The sequence below is a fragment of the Neoarius graeffei genome, chromosome 13, assembly GCF_027579695.1.
Source record: "Neoarius graeffei isolate fNeoGra1 chromosome 13, fNeoGra1.pri, whole genome shotgun sequence".
In the NCBI taxonomy this organism is placed as follows: Eukaryota; Metazoa; Chordata; class Actinopteri; order Siluriformes; family Ariidae; genus Neoarius; species Neoarius graeffei.
Genome location: NC_083581.1, coordinates 54,478,721 through 54,501,134, shown reverse-complemented (window position 1 = coordinate 54,501,134; position 22,414 = coordinate 54,478,721). Strand labels below are relative to the sequence as shown.

The window sequence follows — 22,414 nt, the reverse complement described above, 5'->3', positions numbered from 1 at the left end:
AAAATTAAACTGTAAAACTGAGTATTTTGATTTTGTATGAGATAGTGTTAATCTTATACCACAGTGATTTGCCAACAATTACCATTTTTAATTTAATAATGAACAACACATCAAACTTTTTAAATGTTTAATGTTATGGAACTTTTGCAGTCTTGAGTCTGCAGGATAGAGGTGTTTGTGCTTTCCGATTTCCAGTTAAGATGACAAACTGTATTGTTCCCCCTCATTAATTTCAGGATAGAAAACAGAGGCAGATATAGCAGAAATTTTATGAAGTCAGGGAGTTTGGGAGTTCAGGAGGCATTACAAAATCAGAGATACTTGGGATTAAGTACATATTGTGAAGTCAGAGATTTGGGAAGGTCAATTGCAAAGTCAAAGATTTTGGTTCAAGGAGCGTTATGAATTCAGAGATTCTAGTTGTTTATCAGAGTGGCACAGTGGTGTAGTGGTTAGCACTGTCACCTCACAGCAAGAAGGTTCCTGGTTTGAGCCCAGTAGCCAATGGGGACCTTAATGTGTGCAGTTTGGATGTTCTCCCCGTATCTGCGTGGCTTTTCTTCGGGTGCTTGCTTGGAACCTTTATTTAAACAACAACAGGGTAGTCCAATCAGTGGCAAAATGCCACTGCTATCAAAACGAGCCCTGTTATACACACACATACATCTTACAACAAACAAAAACCAAAAAAAACCCACCCAATTATAATAAAATGTGACTACATTATTTACAATATATATTCAATATTCAATCTAACAATAAGTACAAAAAAGCTAAAATATGAAAGGATTATTAAATGGGGCGGCACGGTGGTGTAGTGGTTAGCGCTGTCGCCTCACAGCAAGAAGGTCCTGGGTTCGAGCCCCGGGGCTGGCGAGGGCCTTTCTGTGCGGAGTTTGCATGTTCTCCCCATGTCTGCGTGGGTTTCCTCCGGGTGCTCCGGTTTCCCCCACAGTCCAAAGACATGCAGGTTAGGTTAACTGGTGACTCTAAATTGACCGTAGGCGTGAATGTGAGTGTGAATGGTTGTCTGTGTCTATGTGTCGGCCCTGTGATGACCTGGCGACTTGTCCAGGGTGTACCCCGCCTTTCGCCCATAGTCAGCTGGGATAGGCTCCAGCTTGCCTGCGACCCTGTAGAAGGATAAAGCGGATAGAGATAATGAGATGAGATGAGATTATTAAATGTATAAAAGTATAATTATATTGGAATAGACCCCTCCCGAATTCGCCCAGACGCCCACGAAACAAAGGCCAAAAGCCGAGAACGAACCAACCACCCATCAAAGCCGACCTCAACCCGTGACCACCGCTCCGCGAGCATCCAAGCGAATCTGAGAAAGGTCAAATAATTATCAACTATAATTGTAACCTATTAAAAATTATACATCCATGATAATAAAATGATTTCTTAGCCAGCTCAGTTCTTACCTTTGGTAAATGTAACATATTGCTTTGTCTAGTGAACCTGTTGTGTATGGCATTATTAAAAGTAAAATAATTCCTGAAAAATTGCGGGCAACTCCCATTAATACATTTTTTTAACAAGTTTGAACACGTGGTTGTCACGCCTACTTTGTAGGGCTCAAGATCCACATTGCAGTCAACATCCTACATAAATAGGAACGCACTTTCAGTCGCTTGAGACCAAAACCTTCTCAAGGTTGGGTGAGAGCGAGGGAAGATGATTGACTGACAGAACAGATAATTGTTATGACCGCCTATGATGATCCATGAACAATGAATGACAATGAGTGTTGAGTGTAGAGTCTGTGCATGTGGGAAGATCTGTAAAGACAACAGGGGTCTGAAGATACCGACATCAGCCAAAAATAAGGTGTTCACATACCAATAGTAATGTGAAGTTTGCAGGGCAACCTTGGAAGACAGAGGAGAGGCAGGAGCCGGTGTCTAAACATAGTACGCAAAATCTCTAGGTACATGACAGAAAGGGCACCAGCTTTGTGAATTCAGATATTCTGAGAGTTTATCGGCATTGTGAAGACATAGATTTTGGGAGTTTATGAAAATTGTGAAGTCAAAGAATCTGGTAGTTCAGTAAGCGTTATGAAGTTGGAGATTCGAGGAGTTTATTAGTATTGTGAAGTCCATCCATCCATATCTGTCGCCACTTATCCTGTCCTACAGGGTCACAGGCAAGCTGGAGCCTATACCAGCTGACTCTGGGCGAAAGGCGGGGTACACCCTGGACAAGTCGCCAGGTTATCGCAGGGCTGACACAGAGACAAACAACCATTCACACTCACATTCACACCTACGGTCAATTTAGAGCCACCAATTAGCCTAACCTGCATGTCTTTGGACTGTGGGGGAAACCGGAGCACCCGGAGGAAACCCACGCAGACACGGGGAGAACATGCAAACTCCACACAGAAAGGCCCTCGCCGGCCGCTGGGCTTGAACCCAGGACCTTCTTGCTGTGAGGCGACAGTGCTAACCACTACACCACCGTGCCACCTGTATTGTGAAGTCATAGATTCCAATTGTTGATGAGAACTGTGCATTATAAAGTTTAAGGTTCTGGGTGTTCCATGAAACCATGAATGAGTTCGAAAATGCCATTGGTACATTTCTGTATCCCTCTAGCTGAAGGGAGTGACTACCTGTTTTCACAGCTGTCTTAGTAAGCTTGCGACTTTTCCACTTCAGTAGGCAGAAATATCTGAGAGCAGATAGTAGTTACATCCAAAGATGAATGTTCTCATTATCTCTACCCGCTTTATCCTGTTCTACAGGGTCGCAGGCAAGCTGGAGCCTATCCCAGCCGACTACGGGCGAAAGGCGGGGTACACCCTGGACAAGTCGCCAGGTCATCACAGGGCTGACACAGAGACACAGACAACCATTCACACTCACATTCACACCTACGGTCAATTTAGAGTCACCAGTTAACCTAACCTGCATGTCTTTGGACTGTGGGGGAAACCGGAGCACCCGGAGGAAACCCACGCGGACACGGGGAGAGCATGCAAACTCCACACAGAAAGGCCCTCGCCGGCCACGGGGCTCGAACCCAGGACCTTCTTGCTGTGAGGCGACAGCGCTAACCACTACATCACCGTGCCGCCAAGATGAATGTTGTACAATTGAATTTTACGTGTCATCTGAGTCAGTAATAGACCCATGCCCATTTCTTTGAGGTTAAAAATGCTTTGCCATTTTGTCTACTTGTTCAGGACTCAGTGGATGATATTTTATGGTCACATTTAAGTCCTTGTCTTTTTTGGACTTTGATTCTTTCACCACCATCATGCTGATGGTGCACCCTGATGGTTGCTAGGTCTAATCCAGCATTATCTGAATCATCATCAGAGGATGATGACTCAGACAGCTGTGTCTTTGGACTTTTAAGACATGGATACAGCTTTTTGGCTTTATAGTACAAGACCTGGATTAGATATGTATGCACATAATTTAGGAGAGGATAACTCAACTGTTATAGGCTAATTTGAACCCAAGGAACAACTTGGGATGTGTGCCAGAATCGCTATCCAGGGCGAACAGGCCGAAAATTACCAATCCAAGATGGCTGCCAGTAGCCATATTGAAAATATCAATTTTTGAACCACTCACCACAGAAGTATGTGCAATACCTCATTTTATGGGTTTTTGGGTATGGGGAATCCATTAGTGACATCATTTTCATGATTGAAGGAAAAGGGAACAAGATATGGTCAAAAACACCAACAATTGGCCAAAACTGCAGTTTCACAGAAAACATGAGAAAAACAGAATAACCCTACCTCAAACATGAAATCATGGAATTGGGAGACTTATGCACATAATTTAGGAGAGTATGAGAAAGCAAGCATTTGATTAATAAAAAGAAATTGTATTTTCAATCATACTGTTATGATCAATGGAATGTTAACTTAAAGTGAAAAATACAAAACAAAACTTATTACTTTAGCAAACAGCAATATCTTGAGAGCCTAAATGTTTAACAGCCAACAATACAACTTTTAACATCACATTATTACTGTTTACGTGTCACATAAACCAGGGTCAGGAACATGAAGAGTAACACAATAATAATACCGTAATACCGGCGGCCATCTTGGATTGGTAATTTTCAGGCTGTTCGCCCCGGATAGCAATTTTGGCACACATCCCAAGTTATTCCTTGAGGTCAAATTAGCCTACAACAGTTGAGTTATCCTCTCCTAAATTATGTGCATACATGTCTAAGCCAGGTCCTAGACTATTAGATGTAGAATTTGTTTTTCTAGGTGTTTTTCCAAAACCTCAATCTTAGCTTGGAGGGAGTTATTGAGGTAGTGGCAGAAGAAGAAGAAGCCTTTATTTGTCACATGCACTCTCAAGCGTAGTGAAATTCATCCTCTGCATTTAACCCATCTAAAGCAGTAAACACACACACATGCACACACACAAGTGAGCAATGAGCACACACACATACCCAGAGCAGTGGGCAGCCATCCTCCGGCGCCCAGGGAGCAGTTGGGGGTTAGGTGCCTTGGTCAAGGGCACTTCAGCCCAAGGCCACCCCATGTTAACCTAACCTGCATGTCTTTGAACTGTGGGGGAAACCAGAGCACCCGGAGGAAACCCACACAGACACGGGGAGAACATGCAAACAGAAAGGTCCCCATTGGCCGCTGGGCTCAAACCCAGAACCTTCTTGCCATGAGGAAACAGTCCTAACCACTACGCCACCGTGCCGCCAAGGCACCGTGGTATATTTATGGTTGGAGCATTCGTGTTCCAGCTTAGTGATAGTACTACCTCTGTCATAGATCTCAGTGCCATACTGTATAAACCAGCGCAAACTCATTTGGTACCAAGAACCTATGACTGAGCTTCTATCACCTGAACTCTTATGCTGTCTTCAGACTGATTCTCTCATCTACCAAGTTCTTTAACAGGATGACTCACTTAGCTATGCTGACAAACGTTTGTCAAGACCACAGGAACAGGAATCACCAGATCAGATCTAATAGGTGATACTATCATCTGTCGTCTAGGTCCTCACAGCACACAGATGCAGCACATCACTGTCCCTTCATGGTCGCCAAAAATTGCTCTAAATCTTTCTGCATGCAAAATACTGCACCTTCACCACAAGTATGGTGACTGAAGAATCAGAAGACCAAGATCCAGGTTACAATATTAAAAAAAAAAAAAAAAATTAGCAATTAAAATCTCAGTCTTTCTTATTCTTGGTCTTAACAAAATTGGAAACAGGCAGCTTTTATACTGATGTTATGCTGATGTGTCATGTGAAGAGCACTCAGTTTACATAATTAAACTTAGATAATAAAACCCAAGGCTGGAATAGGAGAAGACAAGAGAAAACATTACAACTTAAAAACATATCCAATGACAAAGACATTATGACCCAACAAAAGATCCATCCATCCATTATCTCTAGCCGCTTTATCCTGTTCTACAGGGTCGCAAGCAAGCTGGATCCTATCCCAGCTGACTATGGGCGAGAGGCGGGGTACACCCTGGACAAGTCACCAGGTCATCACAGGGCCAACACATAGAGCATTCACACTCACACCTACGGTCAATTTAGAGCCACCAGTTAGCCTAACCTGCATGTCTTTGGACTGTGGAGGAAACTGGAGCACCTGGAGGAAACCCACGCAGACACGGGGAGAACATGCAAACTCCACACAGAAAGGCCTTCGTCAGCCACTGGGCTCGAACCCAGGACCTTCTTTGTGTGAGGTGACAGCGCTAACCACTACACCACCGTGCCGCCCCAACAAAAGATATGTATACATTTATGAGTCCAAAGATCAGACACTGAAATCACAGTAAATGGAATAAATCATAATGATTAAATCTCATCTCATTATCTCTAGCCGTTTTATCCTGTTCTACAGGGTCGCAGGCAAGCTGGAGCCTATCCCAGCTGACTACGGGCGAAAGGCGGGGTACACCCTGGACAAGTCGCCAGGTCATCACAGGGCTGACACATAGACACAGACAACCATTCACACTCACATTCACACCTACGGTCAATTTAGAGTCACCAGTTAACCTAACCTGCATGTCTTTGGACTGTGGGGGAAACCGGAGCACCCGGAGGAAACCCACGTGGACACGGGGAGAACATGCAAACTCCACACAGAAAGGCCCTCGCCGGCCACGGGGCTCGAACCCGGACCTTCTTGCTGTGAGGTGACAGCGCTAACCACTACACCACCATGCCGCCCCAACAAAAGATATGTTTATGAGATAAAAAGATATGTTTAAGATATATTTATGAGTCCAAAGATCAGACACTGAAATCACAGTAAATGGAATAAATCATAATGATTAAATCATGCATTATAATCATAGGAAAATAGGAAATAATCCATCACTGGTCAGGATCGTGTCGTGGAAACTCATTCACCCCAAAAAGACCCAAAAAGGTCAAGAAGTTGCAGAAAATAGACTTTTATTGAATCAAATAACAAAAGCCAAGTCAGTCTGCAGAGTGATCTCTCCAACAATGACAGAATTTCTCATTTTATACAGATCTAAAACAGTATAATTCACACTTATTTTGATCTCATCAATAATCTAATTGGCTGACATTTCACATCAGACTGCCAGATTTCTACCAATATTTTCAACTGGTCAGTACATCTCTTATCATTCATACAATGTATCCACCAATATTTCCAAGTCGTCAACAACATGATAACACTGATTTAACAGCACATAATTCATGATACTTGGCAAAAACAGTTTGTATCCCTAACATTCTAGTTAACTTTAATATAATAATTCTGCATTTATTCTTAATAAAATCAGCATCCTGAAGAATAAATCAACACGCGCTTCTCACTTCTCATACTTCTTATCAGTCATGTCGACCAAACACTCCAGTACATGACACATGATGAACAATACGTAATTTAGGATGACTTGCAACACTTGATAAAATGTAATATGTTAGAGTGCAAAACACTCTAGTACAAGAATTGCATGATCCAGAATGAACAATACACAATTTAGAAAGAAATAGGTCAGTAGACGTATACAGCACAACACATAGTCAAAATGATACATGGACAGTTGCTTGATTCAGAGTGGACATAATTTGATACAAAACGGTCTCAGCTAGCTCATTACAACATATGATAAACATGCAGGTGCCGAAGTTAGAACAATAAACGATTTAAATAGGTCGGTGATTTAGCAGAAAACAACCTTTCAGTATAATCACTCTCAGTTTCTTTTTTTGTATTTACTTGTTTACTGTAATTATGATCATTCAAAAATCAATTTAACTTTTAGTAAAATAAACATTTTCTCATCTCATTATCTGTAGCCGCTTTATCCTTCTACAGGGTCGCAGGCGAGCTGGAGCCTATCCCAGCTGACTACGGGCGAAAGGCGGGGTACACCCTGGACAAGTCACCAGGTCATCACAGGGCCGACACATAGACACAGACAACCATTCACACTCACATTCACACCTACGGTCAATTTAGAGTCACCAGTTAATCTAACCTGCATGTCTTTGGACTGTGGGGGAAACCGGAGCACCCGGAGGAAACCCACGCGGACACGGGGAGAACATGCAAACTCCACACAGAAAGGCCCTCGCCGGCCACGGGGCTCGAACCCAGGACCTTCTTGCTGTGAGGCGACAGCGCTAACCACTACACCACCGTGCCGCCCCAAAATAAACATTTTGTTTAACGAAAATAATTAATCAACACGATTGTGTATGTGATTGCACATGAAATATTCCATAGTCGCTGTGGCCAGAGAACCTATCCTGTAACAGGGCATCATGTACATCTGGAGTGAGGGGCGTGAGTTATATGTGGTGACAATAACATAAATTAATTGATAAAATTGATGATAAAAATACAGATAAAGGAATTTTTTTAACTCATGTTAAAAAAAGTTAAACAACTATTTGATTTAATAAACTGAAATAACATTTGATTAAACAGGGTGGATTTGATCATTTATGACCATTGTCCTTTATTTAATCATTCATACCACAACACTCCAAAAAACATGCAGGCTGATCACACAGACAAGCTGAATTAACAAATATACAGAGGTGGACAGTAACGAAGTACTGTACATTTACTTGAGTACTATACTTAAAGTGCCATTCCACCATTGGATGTATTCTTTGGCATAAAATACAATACATTTTATGGCAACATGACTAGACAGAGAAATCTTTTAGCTTCAAAATGATATATCAAACATAATTTTTTGACAACGACAAGTATGTTAATTTTGCGACCAAAGTCACCTACCCTTTTAATTTCCGCGTGGTAGTGAAACGTGATGTCATCGGCAGGTTCCCCTTCTTGTGTACCACGTGTCGGTCTATTTTTAGACCAGGAAACCCCCAAAGTGAGAGAGTCATTTCTCCTCGTATATGGGGGCCAAAAAAATTGTGAAAAATTTTGAGTTAATCTTTCAGTTAGCTAGATTTATTGGTATTAGCTAGATTTATTGGTATTATTTTTATCGCGTTCTATCCGCCATTGCTGATAATGTGTGCCACGTCACGTGGTACACAAGAAGGGGAACCTGTCGATGACATCACGCGTGGAAATTAAAAGGGTAGGTGACTTTGGTCGCAAAATTAATATACTTGTCGTTGTCAAAAAATTGTTTGATATATCATTTTGAAGCTAAAAGATTTCTCTGTCTAGTGATACCATTTATATATGTTGTCAAAATATATTGTATTTTATGCCAAAGAATACATCCAATGGTGGAATGGCACTTTAAGTACACTTTTTTTGAGTATCTGTACTTGAGTATTTTTTTTTTTTAAACTTGTGACTTTAACTTCACTACATTTGAAAGGTAAATATCGCACTTTTCACTCCACTACATTTCTATCAAGGTCCTTGTTACTCGTTACTATGAAGCAGCTTTGAAAGTGGATGGTTTTTTCTTTTCTAAAACGTAATTGGTTTTTCCACAGGTGACACTGACAGCCGATCAGTAATCACTAGGGTCACGTCACATCCATAGACTGTATAAAATCAAGTTCAATGATTTCTCCGCAGCATTATTTAACACGATCAGTTGAAGGCAGAATGGAAGGAGGCGGTTCTTCTGGGGAATGCACGCACCCATGGCCATACCTCGAACCCATGTTTCAGTTTTCTGAAAGGATTAAAGATTCATTTTGTTTTAAATGTTTGCTTTGTTTGCCAAAAACGAACCACATCACAGTCTACAAAAACTCGCTGTCCGACCTGTGGAAGCATATTGAAGTATATAAACGTTTTATTCCAAGAGAAAGCTTGCAGTGAAGTTGTCTGTGCTTTTAGAGCTAGCGATAATGTTGCAATAGCTATGCAGCGTTAGTCAAACTACTTTCTATGGATTTGCCAGCCAAGTTGCCATGGCCTTGTCCACGGCTAACATTTACACATAGCTAATTAACTTGGACACTGTTAGTTAGCATGTAAAAATGGAGTTACGCTAACATGAACAACATTAACTTATCTGAAGTGCTTTCAGAAATATGTTTTAGCATAATCTTGCCAAATAAACAGGATGTAGAAATCTTTCTTTTTCTAGTGGCATTAGCTACACAATATGATTTCGAGTTTGAAAAGAGTTTGCTAGCATGTCAGGTGGAGTTTCACTGACTAGCTAGCTTAACGTTAAACCACCATGATGGCACAGCATGCGCTCATTTTGTGAATTCACATTTCTGTCTTTGGTAACGGCATTAGGTTTTGTAACCGTTGTGGCAATAATACAACGATGCATTGACAGAAAATTTACTTTTAATACTTAAGTATTTTTAAAAGCGAGTACTTCAGTACTTTAACTTAAGTAAAAATTTGACTGGACAACTTTCACTTGTATCGGAGTAACATTTGACCAGCGGGATCTGTACTTTGACTTAAGTAATGAAGTTGGGTACTTTGTCCACCTCTGCAAATATACTTGTTTGAAAACAGAAGTGATTTAAGTTGGGAGTGAAGGAAGGAGAGTGTACAGTGGTGCTTGAAAGTTTGTGAACCCTTTAGAATTTTCTATATTTCTGCATAAATATGACCTAAAACATCCTCAGATTTTCACACAAGTCCTAAAAGTAGATCAACAGAACCCAGTTAAACAAATGAGACAAAAATATTATACTTGGTCATTTATTTATTGATGAAAATGATCCAATATTACATATCTGTGAGTAGCAAAAGTATGTGAACCTCTAGGATTAGCAGTTAATTTGAAGGTGAAATTAGAGTCAGGTGTTTTCAATCAATGGGATGACAATCAGGTGTGAGTGGGCACCCTGTTTTATTTAAAGAACAAGGATCTATCAAAGTCTGATCTTCACAACACATGTTTGTGGAAGTGTATTATGGCACGAACAAAGGAGATTTCTGAGGACCTCAGAAAAAGCATTGTTGATGCTCATCAGGCTGGAAAAGGTTACAAAACCATCTCTAAAGAGTTTGGACTCCACCAATCTACAGTCAGACAGATTGTGTACAAATGGAGGAAATTCAAGACCATTGTTACCCTCCCAGGAGTGGTTGACCAACAAAGATCACTCAGAGAGCAAGGCATGTAATAGTTGGCGAGGTCACAAAGGACCCCAGGGTAACTTCTAAGCAACTGAAGGCCTCTCTCACATTGGCTAATGTTAATGTTCATGAGTCCACCATCAGGAGAACACTGAACAACAATGGTGTGCATAGCAGGGTTGGAAGGAGAAAGCCACTGCTCTCTAAAAAGAATATTGCTGCTCATCTGCAGTTTGCTAAAGATCATGTGGACAAGCCAGAAGGCTATTGGAAAAATGTTTTGTGGACGGATGAGACCAAAATAGAACTTTTTGGTTTAAATGAGAAGCGTTATGTTTGGGGAAAGGAAAACACTGCATTCCAGCATAAGAACCTTATCCCATCTGTGAAACATGGTGGTGGTAGTGTCATAGTTTGGGCCTGTTTTGCTGCATCTGGGCCAGGACAGCTTGCCATCATTGATGGAACAATGAATTCTGAATTATACCAGCGAATTCTAAAGGAAAATGGTCAGGACATCTGTCCATGAACTGAATCTCAAGAGAAGGTGGGTCATGCAGCAAGACAACGACCCTAAGCACACAAGTCGTTCTACCAAAGAATGGTTAAAGAAGAATAAAGTTAATGTTTTGGAATGGCCAATTCAAAGTCCTGACCTTAATCCAATGGAAATGTTGTGGAAGGACCTGAAGCGAACAGTTCATGTGAGGAAACCCACCAACATCCCAGAGTTGAAGCTGTTCTGTATGGAGGAAGGGGCTAAAATTCCTCCAAGCCGGTGTGCAGGACTGATCAACAGTTACCAGAAACGTTTATTTGCAGTTATTGCTGCACAAGGGGGTCACACCAGATACTGAAAGCAAAGGTTCACATACTTTTGCTACTCACAGATATGTAATATTGGATCATTTTCTTCAATAAATAAATGAGCAAGTATAATATTTTTGTCTCATTTGTTTAACTGGGTTCTCTTTATCTACTTTTAGGACTTGTGTGAAAATCTGATGATGTTTTAGGTCATATTTATGCAGAAATATAGAAAATTCTAAAGGGTTCACAAACTTTCAAGCACCACTGTATGTCAGCGACGAGACAGACAGACAGCTGCTTTACTTTGCAGCAGTGGCATAAATTGCTTCAAATGGAATAAGCTTTTCTGTTCTGCTCTCCATTCGGACATCTGCAAAACCACAGGACTTCAGAGCCTCCATGTAAGTTTCAGGTGGCCAGCTCTCTCCAAGAATCACTTTCTTAGATGCAAATAACCTAATACGATTCAGTCTGAGGGTTGTCACCATGAGCGCACCTGATGGAGTGAGACAATAAGAAAATTATTCTACAATAACATGGAAAAACGTGGAATTTTTCTAGAATACGTTACACAACCTCTTAGGAAGGTCACAAGAATGCAGAACTAAGAAACAAATGAAAGACTTCGTCTTTATTTCAGTATGTCCATACTTCACCTGGTTTCATCACTCGGTGTATCTCTGAGGCTGCTAACTTCAGGTCAGGCCAGAAGTAGTAGCAATTGCAGTGGAACACTTTATCCACACTGCTGTCTTTTATTGGCATTGCTGTTATGTCACAGCAGTGCAGAGTTACTTTTCCACTAGCAATGTGCTCCTGCATTCTCTCTGTAGCCATGTGATGCATGTAGTCGGAGTAATCTACTCCGAGCAGCTTTCCTCCAGGCCCCTTGAGGAGCTGGACAGCTGCCTGCAAACCCAGGCCTGGACCATGTCCCAGCTCCAACACTGTCTCATCAGGCTGGATCTCACACAGCTTCACTGCATTTTCTTCCAGGATCATGTTATGCTGCTTCAGGAACTTAGTAACCAGCCATCCGGTGAGAGACTGAGTGGGTCGCCCCAGCTGTTGGCCCAGTTTTCTGGATAGCATTCTGTAAACTGTCTGAAATAGACATGGCATATGTTTAGAAAATCAGCAATTTAACCACCATAACCCTTTGAAAAACTCTCTAAATATCAGCTAAAACTATCAAAGTTCTTAAATAATATTTAGGATGGCTATTGTTTTGCTGTTTTGTGGATTTTAGCATACATTTCTGTGGCTTGTGGTAATAATATAGAATTGTACATGATCAAAGTTGATTTTAGCTTGGGTTTTACATTATAAGAAAGAAAGACTGACATATTAAGGCGAAGGGAACAATTCTTGTGACAAATTGGTTCAACTAATTCACATCTGTAAAATACAGGCCTAGGTGATATCTTTGGGAGTGGTTTTGATGTATTACATGTTGCTTTATTTTTGCATGGTGAGGTTGACATTTACATGGAATTGCCCATTATCAGGAAATGTATTTTTAATGCTCAAGCTGCAGAATTTCCTAATAGCTTGTTTGTAATCTAGACCGAAGGTAGTGATGAGTCTTCTGAAGCCGAGGCATGTATCAAGTATAATGGGGCGTGTCAGATGAAGCCCTGCTTCGAGGTGTGTATCGTTTAGCAGAAAACCACGTGACTGATGACAGACAAGGCCTCGGTTTGTTTGGTTCACATCAGCATTTCATCCCGAGTGTGTGAGAAAAGGAGCTGCTTCAATCCAAACACAGTGGGGGGAAAAAAAAAATCTGTTCCTAAACAAAAATCAATAAAGGTTCCCCTAAATGTTCCCACGGCTGCAGTAGCATTCGCAGTCCATCAGACACACAGAACACAAACGCAAACGTTACCCCTCTTTAGGTTTATGTACACCTTTTTACTGTGCAGACACAATTCTACTGAGCACAAATTCATACAGAGACTGTGTGAGAGAGAGAGAGAGAGAGACAGAGAGAGAGAGAGAATAAGAAGAGTAGACACCAAATAACAAAAAGGCACATAGAAAACATTATTTTAAAATGGAACACTGTGCAAAGTAGATGCAAATAATACTGCAAAGTGTCAGAACACTGATGTAGAAATTAAAACATGCTGTACACTTCTCTTAGCAATAAGCATCACTAGTGAACTCTGTTGAATGAGACTTCAGGTAATGAACCTCATAGGCCTCGTCTGTCATCGGTCACATGGTTTTCTGCTAAACAATACACGCCTCAAAGCGGAGCTTCACCTGCCATGCCCCCTTATACTCGATACGCGCTTTGGAGCCTCATTTGGCCATCGCTATCTGAGGGGATTCGATCCAGTCAGCTTTTCTAGATAGTTTTGATTAAATCGAGACCAGGAAACAAGAAGTTTTGTATCCCTTGAGCTTCTAGTAAGTAAATCAGGGACGGCATTACAGAAAGTTCCTATCTTAAGTCAAAAGTTAAGATGGGACAGCTGTGAGATAGGATTCTTTTCAGTTTGGTATTACAGAAGCAAATCCTAACTTCATTTAGGATTCTTATCTTATCTCGAGTTAGGATTCCTAAATAACCGATCGAAACATCTATGATCGCCTTTAATGTCTGTTACCTAGCAACGAAAGCTACACTGTGTCTCGTGAAGTAACGTCCAGTGATCTCTGGCTAGCTGCTACAACAGAAACAATACCCTGCTACAAGTGGCGTCCACTAGACCTATCACACCGGGCATATTTGAATGTCGGTAGAAGGCTTCCTTAATCGCATTCAGTTCTTGTCCGCCTGGAAACCTAATGTAATGCGCAGCCAGCCTTCCTATCGCCGTTGCCACTTCGGTCAGATTTTTGGACATGGAAGGCTGAGAAATTTTTGACAAATTGGCGATTTCTGTTTGGAAGTCACCTTTGGCGAAAAAACGAAGCGCATTTGTTAGCTGCAGTATAACCGGGAGAGCCCCATGTCGACGAGTCGGCCTCTCTAAATCTGGCCGCAGTTTATCAGCTAACTGTATGATCATGGCCCGGGGTAACCGGTAGCGATTTATCAAAGTTTTGTCATCAAACCTTAAAACGTCGTTTTGGTCTACCAACTGCCTTTCAATAAACAAATTCCGGTTACGTTGTTGTTGTCGCCTCAAAAGCAAAATACCTGCCATTCTGTCTAATAGTAGACTACTAGCTGATTTATACAGTAAAAATGACAGTTAGGACAGCGGTGGGGATATCCTAAAGTTAGGACGGGTATTTAAGAATTTTTTAGTTTTTTTAGAAGTTAGGATGCTTCTGTAATACACTTTTCTTAACTTGAGATAGGATAGGACAACAGAGTTAGGAACGGCTGTTCTGTAATAGCCTTTTCCTAAATATGATCCTAAAGTGGGCGGCACGGTGGTGTAGTGGTTAGCGCTGTCGCCTCACAGCAAGAAGGTCCTGGGTTCGAGCCCCGGGGCCGGCGAGGGCCTTTCTGTGCGGAGTTTGCATGTTCTCCCCGTGTCCGCGTGGGTTTCCTCCGGGTGCTCCGGTTTCCCCCACAGTCCAAAGACATGCAGGTTAGGTTAACTGGTGACTCTAAATTGACCGTAGGTGTGAATGTGAGTGTGAATGGTTGTCTGTGTGTCAGCCCTGTGATGACCTGGCGACTTGTCCAGGGTGTACCCCGCCTTTCGCCCGTAGTCAGCTGGGATAGGCTCCAGCTTGCCTGCGACCCTGTAGAAGGATAAAGCGGCTAGAGATAATGAGATGAGATGAGATGAGATGATCCTAAAGTGCCGTTGCCACGGGAACTAGACAGATAAGATGAGATTCTCAAGTTAGGAACTTTCTGTAATGCGGCCCCAGATCCACACTCTGTAAAATGTCATTTTTTAAAAATTCTGCACCGTTCTTAAATCCATTAGATATTTATTTACAGTATATGCTTTTTGTTTTTAGTGTTATCTGGTAGGGACACAGAAAAAGTGAACATGCAATGTTTAAAGCAGGTGCTTTGGTGGGGGGCACACAAACTTTATTTCCTTTGGCAATTACAAAGATACTAATAGGGGCTGTATTCAGAGTTCTAAACTTAAGTCAGCGATATGAAGATATTTCAGTATTTACAATGAGAAAAACTCCTGCAGAGTCCAGTCAAAAGTTTACCTTACAATTTTACCTTCAATACCTAATTTATTTTTATTAATTAAAAGACTCTTCATGTCTTAAAGTAACGATGGATGTCGTTTCTCTTTACTTAGTTGAGCGGTTCTTGACATAATATGGATTACTACATTTTTGGACTAGTGCTGTTTACTGTATTTATACTTGCATTATTTACTATTTACTGTTTGTCTCAGATGCATTAAGGCGGCAAGAAATTGCACTAATTAACTTTTGACGAGGCACACCTGTTAACTGAAAAGCATTCCAGGTGACTTTACCTCATGAAGCTGGTTAAGATAATGCCAGTAGCGTGCAAAGCATCATCAAGGTAAACGGTGGCGAGATATATTTACCTCACCCTCTACGGAGTAGGTGGGGTATTGGTTTTGGTCGGGTTTCTTTGTTTTTTGTAAACGATATTATGGGAAAACAGCTGGATCAATCTTCATGAAGCTTCAGGATAGATGGGCATTGGTCTCAAATAGAACCTCCAACATTTTGAGGGTCATCCAGTCAAGGTCACCAAAAAGGTCTAAATTGTTTTTGTTGTGGCTGCTGCCTCATACGTGCTTAGTGGCGCGAGCCACTATGTTATCGTGCTGTAAGAATGTAAGAGTGTAACGATAGCGCACCGCGCATGTGCGTACACGTGTTCTGATTAAAGTGGCCGGTGAGCGTATACAATTCGGTTCACCATTCGAAATAAATGGACAAAAGAAATCGCTTTCAGACATGTTTATGCTTATTACAGATGGAAAGTGTGTTCCACTGAGCTCTAGCGCCGGGCCATTTCCAGGAAATAAGAGTTTGGGTCATGGCGACAGCGTGTGTATGTCAGCCTTGGTTCAGAGGTTTCAGTTTTGAAAACTGTAAGCGGTAAGAGTAAAATAATATAAAGTACAGACACTTGGTATATTTTACTTCAGTGATTTTTAAATTGTTTATTTTTGGATTACGCTTCATTTTTGTGGCTACTGCCTCATAGAGTAAATATATGCTATATTTACTGTATGGACATGGGATCAGAAAACAATTTGATTTATAAGCAGAAGCCACACGGACCCATAGGGTACCTATTTTTTTTCCTGATATTTTCCTTCATATTCATCTTAAGTGCTACTGGGCGAGATTTGTTTTGCCTGGCAATACTTCCATCCATCATCTGTAGCCACTTATCCTGTTCTACAGGGTCGCAGGCAAGCTGGAGCCTATCCCAGCTGACTACGGGCGAAAGGCGGGGTACACCCTGGACAAGTCGCCAGGTCATCACAGGGCTGACACATAAAGACAAACAACCATTCACACTCACGGTCAATTTAGAGCCACCAATTAGCCTAACCTGCATGTCTTTGGACTGTGGGGGAAACTGGAGCACCCGGAGAAAACCCACACAGACACAGGGAGAACATGCAAACTCCATACAGAAAGGCCCTCGTCGGCCACGGGGCTCGAACCCAGGACCTTCTTGCTGTGAGGCGACAGTGCTAACCACTACACCACCGTGCCACCCATATTGTGAAGTCATAGATTCCAGTTGTTGATGAGAACTGTGCATTATAAAGTTTAAGGTTCTGGGTGTTCCATGAAACCATGAATGAGCTCAAAAATGCCATTGGTACATTTCTGTATCCCTCTAGCTGAAGGGAGTGACTACCTGTTTTCACAGCTGTCATAGTAAGCTTGCAACTTTTTCACTTCAGTAGGCAGAAATATCTGAGAGCAGATAGCAGTTACATCCAAAGATGAATGTTGTACAATTGAATTTTACATGTCATCTGAGTCAGTAATAGACCCATGCCCATTTCTTTGGGGTTAAAAATGTTTTGCCATTTTGTCTACTTGTTCAGGACTCAGGTGGGGTTTACATTAGACCGTATCAGCGGATCATCAGATTTACGTTTTTAAAACGATTAGTGTGCACACAGCAACACCAATACACGATTCGCGTGCACACAGCAACACCAATACACGGATACGCTCGGCTCCGCAGGCATCCTGCGCTCCAAATCACTCCGCCCTGAACAGCGAGTGCCCTCTGGAGGGTGCGCACTCCGGCCCTGTGCAGCTCACAGAGCACGCGAGTGAAGTGCACAAGCTGTGATTCAGGACTGAGCCGCTGTGTGTGTGATCCCAGCGCATATCACTTACCACTTGCAAGTGGAAGGATGGCAAGCCTAAAGACAATCATAACTACACAATGGGCAGTATTTGCATCAGTATTTGCAGTATTTTCATACTTTTATACTCTTTAATGAAAGGTGATACAAGGCGGAAGTCCGCGCCATTTTTCAGCAGTCGCGTCACATGACCAACGCCAGCGAATCAGGAAGGTGGATGTCACAGTGACGTTGTCCAATGACGACGCCAGCTAGAGCTCAGCACAGCGTATCCGCGTATTCTCAATGTTTACACAGCACCGGACCAGACACGATCTGGATTGAATACGTGGACCCTGGCGAATTCCCGTTTCCAGGCGTTTTAATGTAAACGGACAGTGCATCCGCGAAGAAAACGAGACAGATACGGTCTAATGTAAACTTGGCCTCAGTGGACGATATTTTATGGTCACATTTAAGTCCTTGTCTTTTTTGGACTCTGATTCTTTCACCACTATCAGGCTGATGGTGCACCCTGATGGTTGCTAGTGTTTAGGTGATCTACAGCCATGCAAATACATGAAGGGCATAAGAAGTTGGTCCACAATAGTACGGTGTTAAAGATATGGACAGCTGTGGTGTAGTTTTTTCATAATAAGCACTCTAACTTACTAGAAAATGCAATCATGATTGGGTAAATTGTTATTTACAGCATGGTGGTGTAGTGGTTAGTGTAGTGGATAGCACGGTCGCGTCACAGCAAGAAGTTTCCGGGTTCGAACCCAGCGGCTGGCGAGGGCCTTTCTGTGTGGAGTTTGCACGTTCTCCCCGTGTCTGCGTGGATTTCCTCTGGGTGCTCCAGTTTCCCCCACAGTCCAAAGACATGCAGGTTAGGTTAACGTGGGGCGGCCTTGGGCTGAAGTGCCTTTGAGCAAGGTACCGAACCCCTGACTGCTCCCCGGGCGCTCTAGTGTGGCTGCCCACTGCTCTGGGTGTGTGTGTGTGTGTGTGTGTGTGTTCACTGCTTCAGATGGGTTAAATGCAGAGGATGAATTTCACTGTGCTTGAAGTGTGCATGTGACAAATAAAGGTTTCTTCTATTTTTAACATGCTGCCCTTCATACATATGTTCAAAGCTGATGATAATGATACCCAAATCCTAAAATATACCTCCTAAACTTACAGTACAAGCAAAATAATGAAGATATGGCCATCATAAATGTCTTTTTTTATAGCCCTAATTTTGCTCCAGATTATAGGCGAAAATTGTAATTTTGACACCCCCCCCACCCCACCCCACCCCACCCCCCCCAACTGCAAACTGGGCTGAAATGAGCTCATAGATCATCACAGAGACCTAATATTTGGGCTTTGGTCATCATATTTGTGTATCTATCACTGAACGAAAAATTATCAAAATAAAAAATTTGAGGTGGGAAAACCTTTGAATTTTGGTTGATTTGACATGGAATGACCCCTTGATAGAAATGTAGTGGAGTGAAAAATACAATATTTGTCTTTCAAATGTAGTGAAGTTAAAGTCATAAGTTTCCAAAAATAATAATAATACTCAAGTAAAGTATAGATCAGTGGTGGCTGGCCCATAGGGGGCGCTTGGGCGTCGCCCTCCCAGATGTGGAGGGGAAAATATATATACCAGCTGGGAGGTCCGTATGGTGAAATACCGTGACCGAGGTCCTGAACGTACTGAGTGAGGCCCTCTGGGCCGAGGTCAGTATTCAAGGCCGAGGTCACGGTATTTCACCATACGGACCGACCTTAAGCTGGTAAATAATATATTAATTTTTTTCTTTACTAAATTCTAACAGAAAACGAGAGCGCCCGAAAGGGAAAACCGAGCCGAGCCGCCATTTTGAATCCTCATTCACGGCTGTCATGCAAATGGCTTCCTCCTCGGTATACAAGTGCACTTCCATGGCAGGAAAAAAAAATACATTTTGCCGCCTATGTAGTCCCCTATTTATACAAATAGGAGTCATTCAGGATTCAGCCATGTTTTTGCTCAGCGTTAGCAAATTACAGGTTTTTAGCTTTCTCCTGAAATGTTTTCTTTTATTTCTTCTTCCTCAGGGTAGTAAAACTCGCTTTCGCTGTGAACACTGTCGTTATCGCTATCCATGCTGTAAAATTAATGCTATTCTCCTGAGAAATGCTGGCAAAAATTTATAAGATTTTTGATAATCTTATAAATAAATCTTATTAAAAAAAGATAAATGTTGACAAAAGATGCTACTATGTTTGTTGTTGTGAACGAGCGAGTCGCCAGAGGTCCGTAACCGGGGTCTGTATCGTAGGATACGGACCCACTCACCAGCCAATCAGAGCGCAGTATTTGGACCGCGAAAAAAATATATATATACAAATTTTATCATCAATGTCAGTTTTACTTAGTGTGTGCCTACATGCAATCTGAATTATTTAAACAACATTTCCACCAACTGACTCTCATTCAACAGTGAATTTCCACCGACAGACTCGGCTCATTTCTCTTCTTGGGCGCTCGGCAAAGCGCCCCAGAAGTGCAGCGAAATAGCCAATCGTGTATGGTTGCTAGTGGAAAATAATAAATATTTGGCCAATCAGCATTGCTGAATGTAATGGTTTTGGGGCACTGGAAATTTCGCCCCTGCTACAGAAAATGTTTCTCTCTCTCTCTGTCTTTGGTTAGAGGTGATGTTCAAAACTAGACTTTTGGTTCATACTGGACAATAATCACACATCTTTCTTGTCATAGTTTGTATTCACAACAAGAGTGTCAACACTGTTTCACTCCTCCCTTTCTCTCTCTCTCGTTTCACAGAAATACACCTAGCTCAGAACACACACATCTCATTTCATAGTCACTCTCTCACACAGAAATCTTACACTCACCTGAGAATTGTACAGAAGCCGCGAGAGGCCCTTCATATAATCTTTTTTTATTCACCTTGTTATCCCGAGATAACGACATAACTAATTCAGGATCTCGAGAAAACAACACAACTAATTCGAGATCTCGAGAAAACAAAACCGTTATTTCGAGATCTCAAGAAAACAAAACAATTATTCCGTGATCTCGAGAAAACAAAACAATTATTTCATGATCTCAGCTGGATCACTGTATCTCCGTCGGTAGAGATGAAGCTGGGCCAGTCTTCTGCGGAGGTGCCGCGGACTAATTTTGAAATTATCCCTTATTAAAAGACAATGCAATCTCTCCCTGTGTCAACCCCTGATCAAAATATTGCCTTATTAGGCGATCGATCATTCCAGACGGCGGCACGGTGGTGTAGTGGTTAGCGCTGTCGCCTCACAGCAAGAAGGTCCTGGGTTCGAGCCCCGTGGCCGGCGAGGGCCTTTCTGTGCGGAGTTTGCATGTTCTCCCCGTGTCCGCGTGGGTTTCCTCCGGGTGCTCCGGTTTCCCCCACAGTCCAAAGACATGCAGGTTAGGTTAACTGGTGACTCTAAATTGACCGTAGGTGTGAATGTGAGTGTGAATGGTTGTCTGTGTCTATGTGTCAGCCCTGTGATGGCCTGGCGACTTGTCCAGGGTGTACCCCGCCTTTCGCCCGTAGTCAGCTGGGATAGGCTCCAGCTTGCCTGCGACCCTGTAGAACAGGATAAAGCAGCTAGAGATAATGAGATGAGATTCTAATGACCCAAAGTCAGCATATCACAAGTCTCTTGGCGCACCTGAATGAACCATTTCTCAGCTGTTTACTCGAGATCATGAAATAACTGTTTTGTTTTCTCGAGATCTCGAATTAGTTGTGTTGTTTTCTCGAGATCCTGAATTAATGATGTCGTTATCTCGGGATAACAAGGTGAATAAAAAAAAAAGGATTATATGAAGGGCCTCTCTCGGCTTCCGTAGACACACACACCACCTCTCTCTCTTTCTTTTCACACAATCACTCAGTCCCACACTCACCTTAGAAACCTTCCCCCCCTCTCATTCACACACACACACACACTTGATTTGTATAGATTCAGCTGAACTCGTACCCTTGCTGTAAACTTCTCTCAAGAACTTGAGTATTGTATTTGATACCGTTCCTTTCCAAAGCATAAATGGAGCCTAATATAGCTGTAAATTGTTAATTTACTTTATCTGTGAAACTGCTGATTTTGAGAAGGAAATTAAATTATTATTGTGGAATTGTCATTTCCTGACTGTCCGCCACTGATACACAGACTCAGAAATGTACTTCGTGACTGTCCACCCTGTCACTGGCTGCTAGATGACGTAAAGTGCAAAGGTCAGGAAGGACAGAAAATTACTTTATTCATGTTCAGTAACGGAGTTTTAATCACCTAATAATTCCAGTTATTAATAATTCTGGTCAATTCGAAAGCAGAAAAATAAAGTTTTATATCAAGGCCACTTTGCTATTGAAGTATTACAGAGAAAGTTGTTTGAATTTTTGTCACATTTCGTACTATTCTTCCGGACTTTATAGAATCTTAACTTTCTCTTCTGCTGGATTATATCTGCGCTCATTATACCTCCGCGACAGTTTCACTGTGTTTGCGCTGTGTGATATAACAGAGACTCACAAAAAACGCTCACTTGACTTTCGCTTTCCTGCTGCCTTTTTGCTGACGCGCCGGAGAATCACTGATCTCAGATCAGCGGGTAGAACGTGTCGCAGGTTGATGACGCTGCGCTGCGTCACTGACCAAATATTTTTTTTATTATTATTATTAACAGTACAACTAGTTATACAGTAACTCGAGTACAGTGTTGCCGACTTTCTCGCTAAATCTAGCGACTTCACTGCATTTTACTCACACAGCCTCAGCCACTTACTCACCTCGTCCACTGTGTGTGTGCCTCTGACATAAGCTAAACATCTGG

The 22,414-nt window shown here is 42.1% G+C and overlaps 1 protein-coding gene across 2 annotated transcripts; it reads right to left on the bottom strand.

Moving 5' to 3' along the window:
• Positions 1 to 11,532: 11,532 nt before the first annotated feature.
• zgc:194242 (uncharacterized protein LOC100005854 homolog) lies at positions 11,533 to 22,203 on the bottom strand. Of its 2 annotated transcripts, none has more exons than XM_060936891.1 (3): positions 22,127 to 22,203; positions 11,977 to 12,424; positions 11,533 to 11,816 (listed from the first exon to the last, which is right to left on the bottom strand). In XM_060936891.1, exons 2-3 carry the CDS (start codon positions 12,410 to 12,412, stop codon positions 11,620 to 11,622), a joined length of 633 nt encoding a protein of 210 aa, XP_060792874.1. In that variant the 5' UTR covers positions 12,413 to 12,424; positions 22,127 to 22,203; the 3' UTR covers positions 11,533 to 11,619. The 2 variants fall into 2 exon arrangements, with proteins under 2 accessions (XP_060792874.1, XP_060792873.1); XM_060936890.1 differs by having other exon boundaries at positions 22,114 to 22,193.
• Positions 22,204 to 22,414: the final 211 nt, after the last annotated feature.

Coding starts and splice junctions, on each gene's coding strand:
- zgc:194242 (XM_060936891.1), bottom strand. CDS start 12,412: ATGCTATCCAGAAAACTGGGCCAACAGCTGGGGCGACCCACTCAGTCT. Junction 11,817..11,976: donor ACACCGAGTGATGAAACCAG/GTGAAGTATGGA, acceptor TCACTCCATCAG/GTGCGCTCATGGTGACAACC.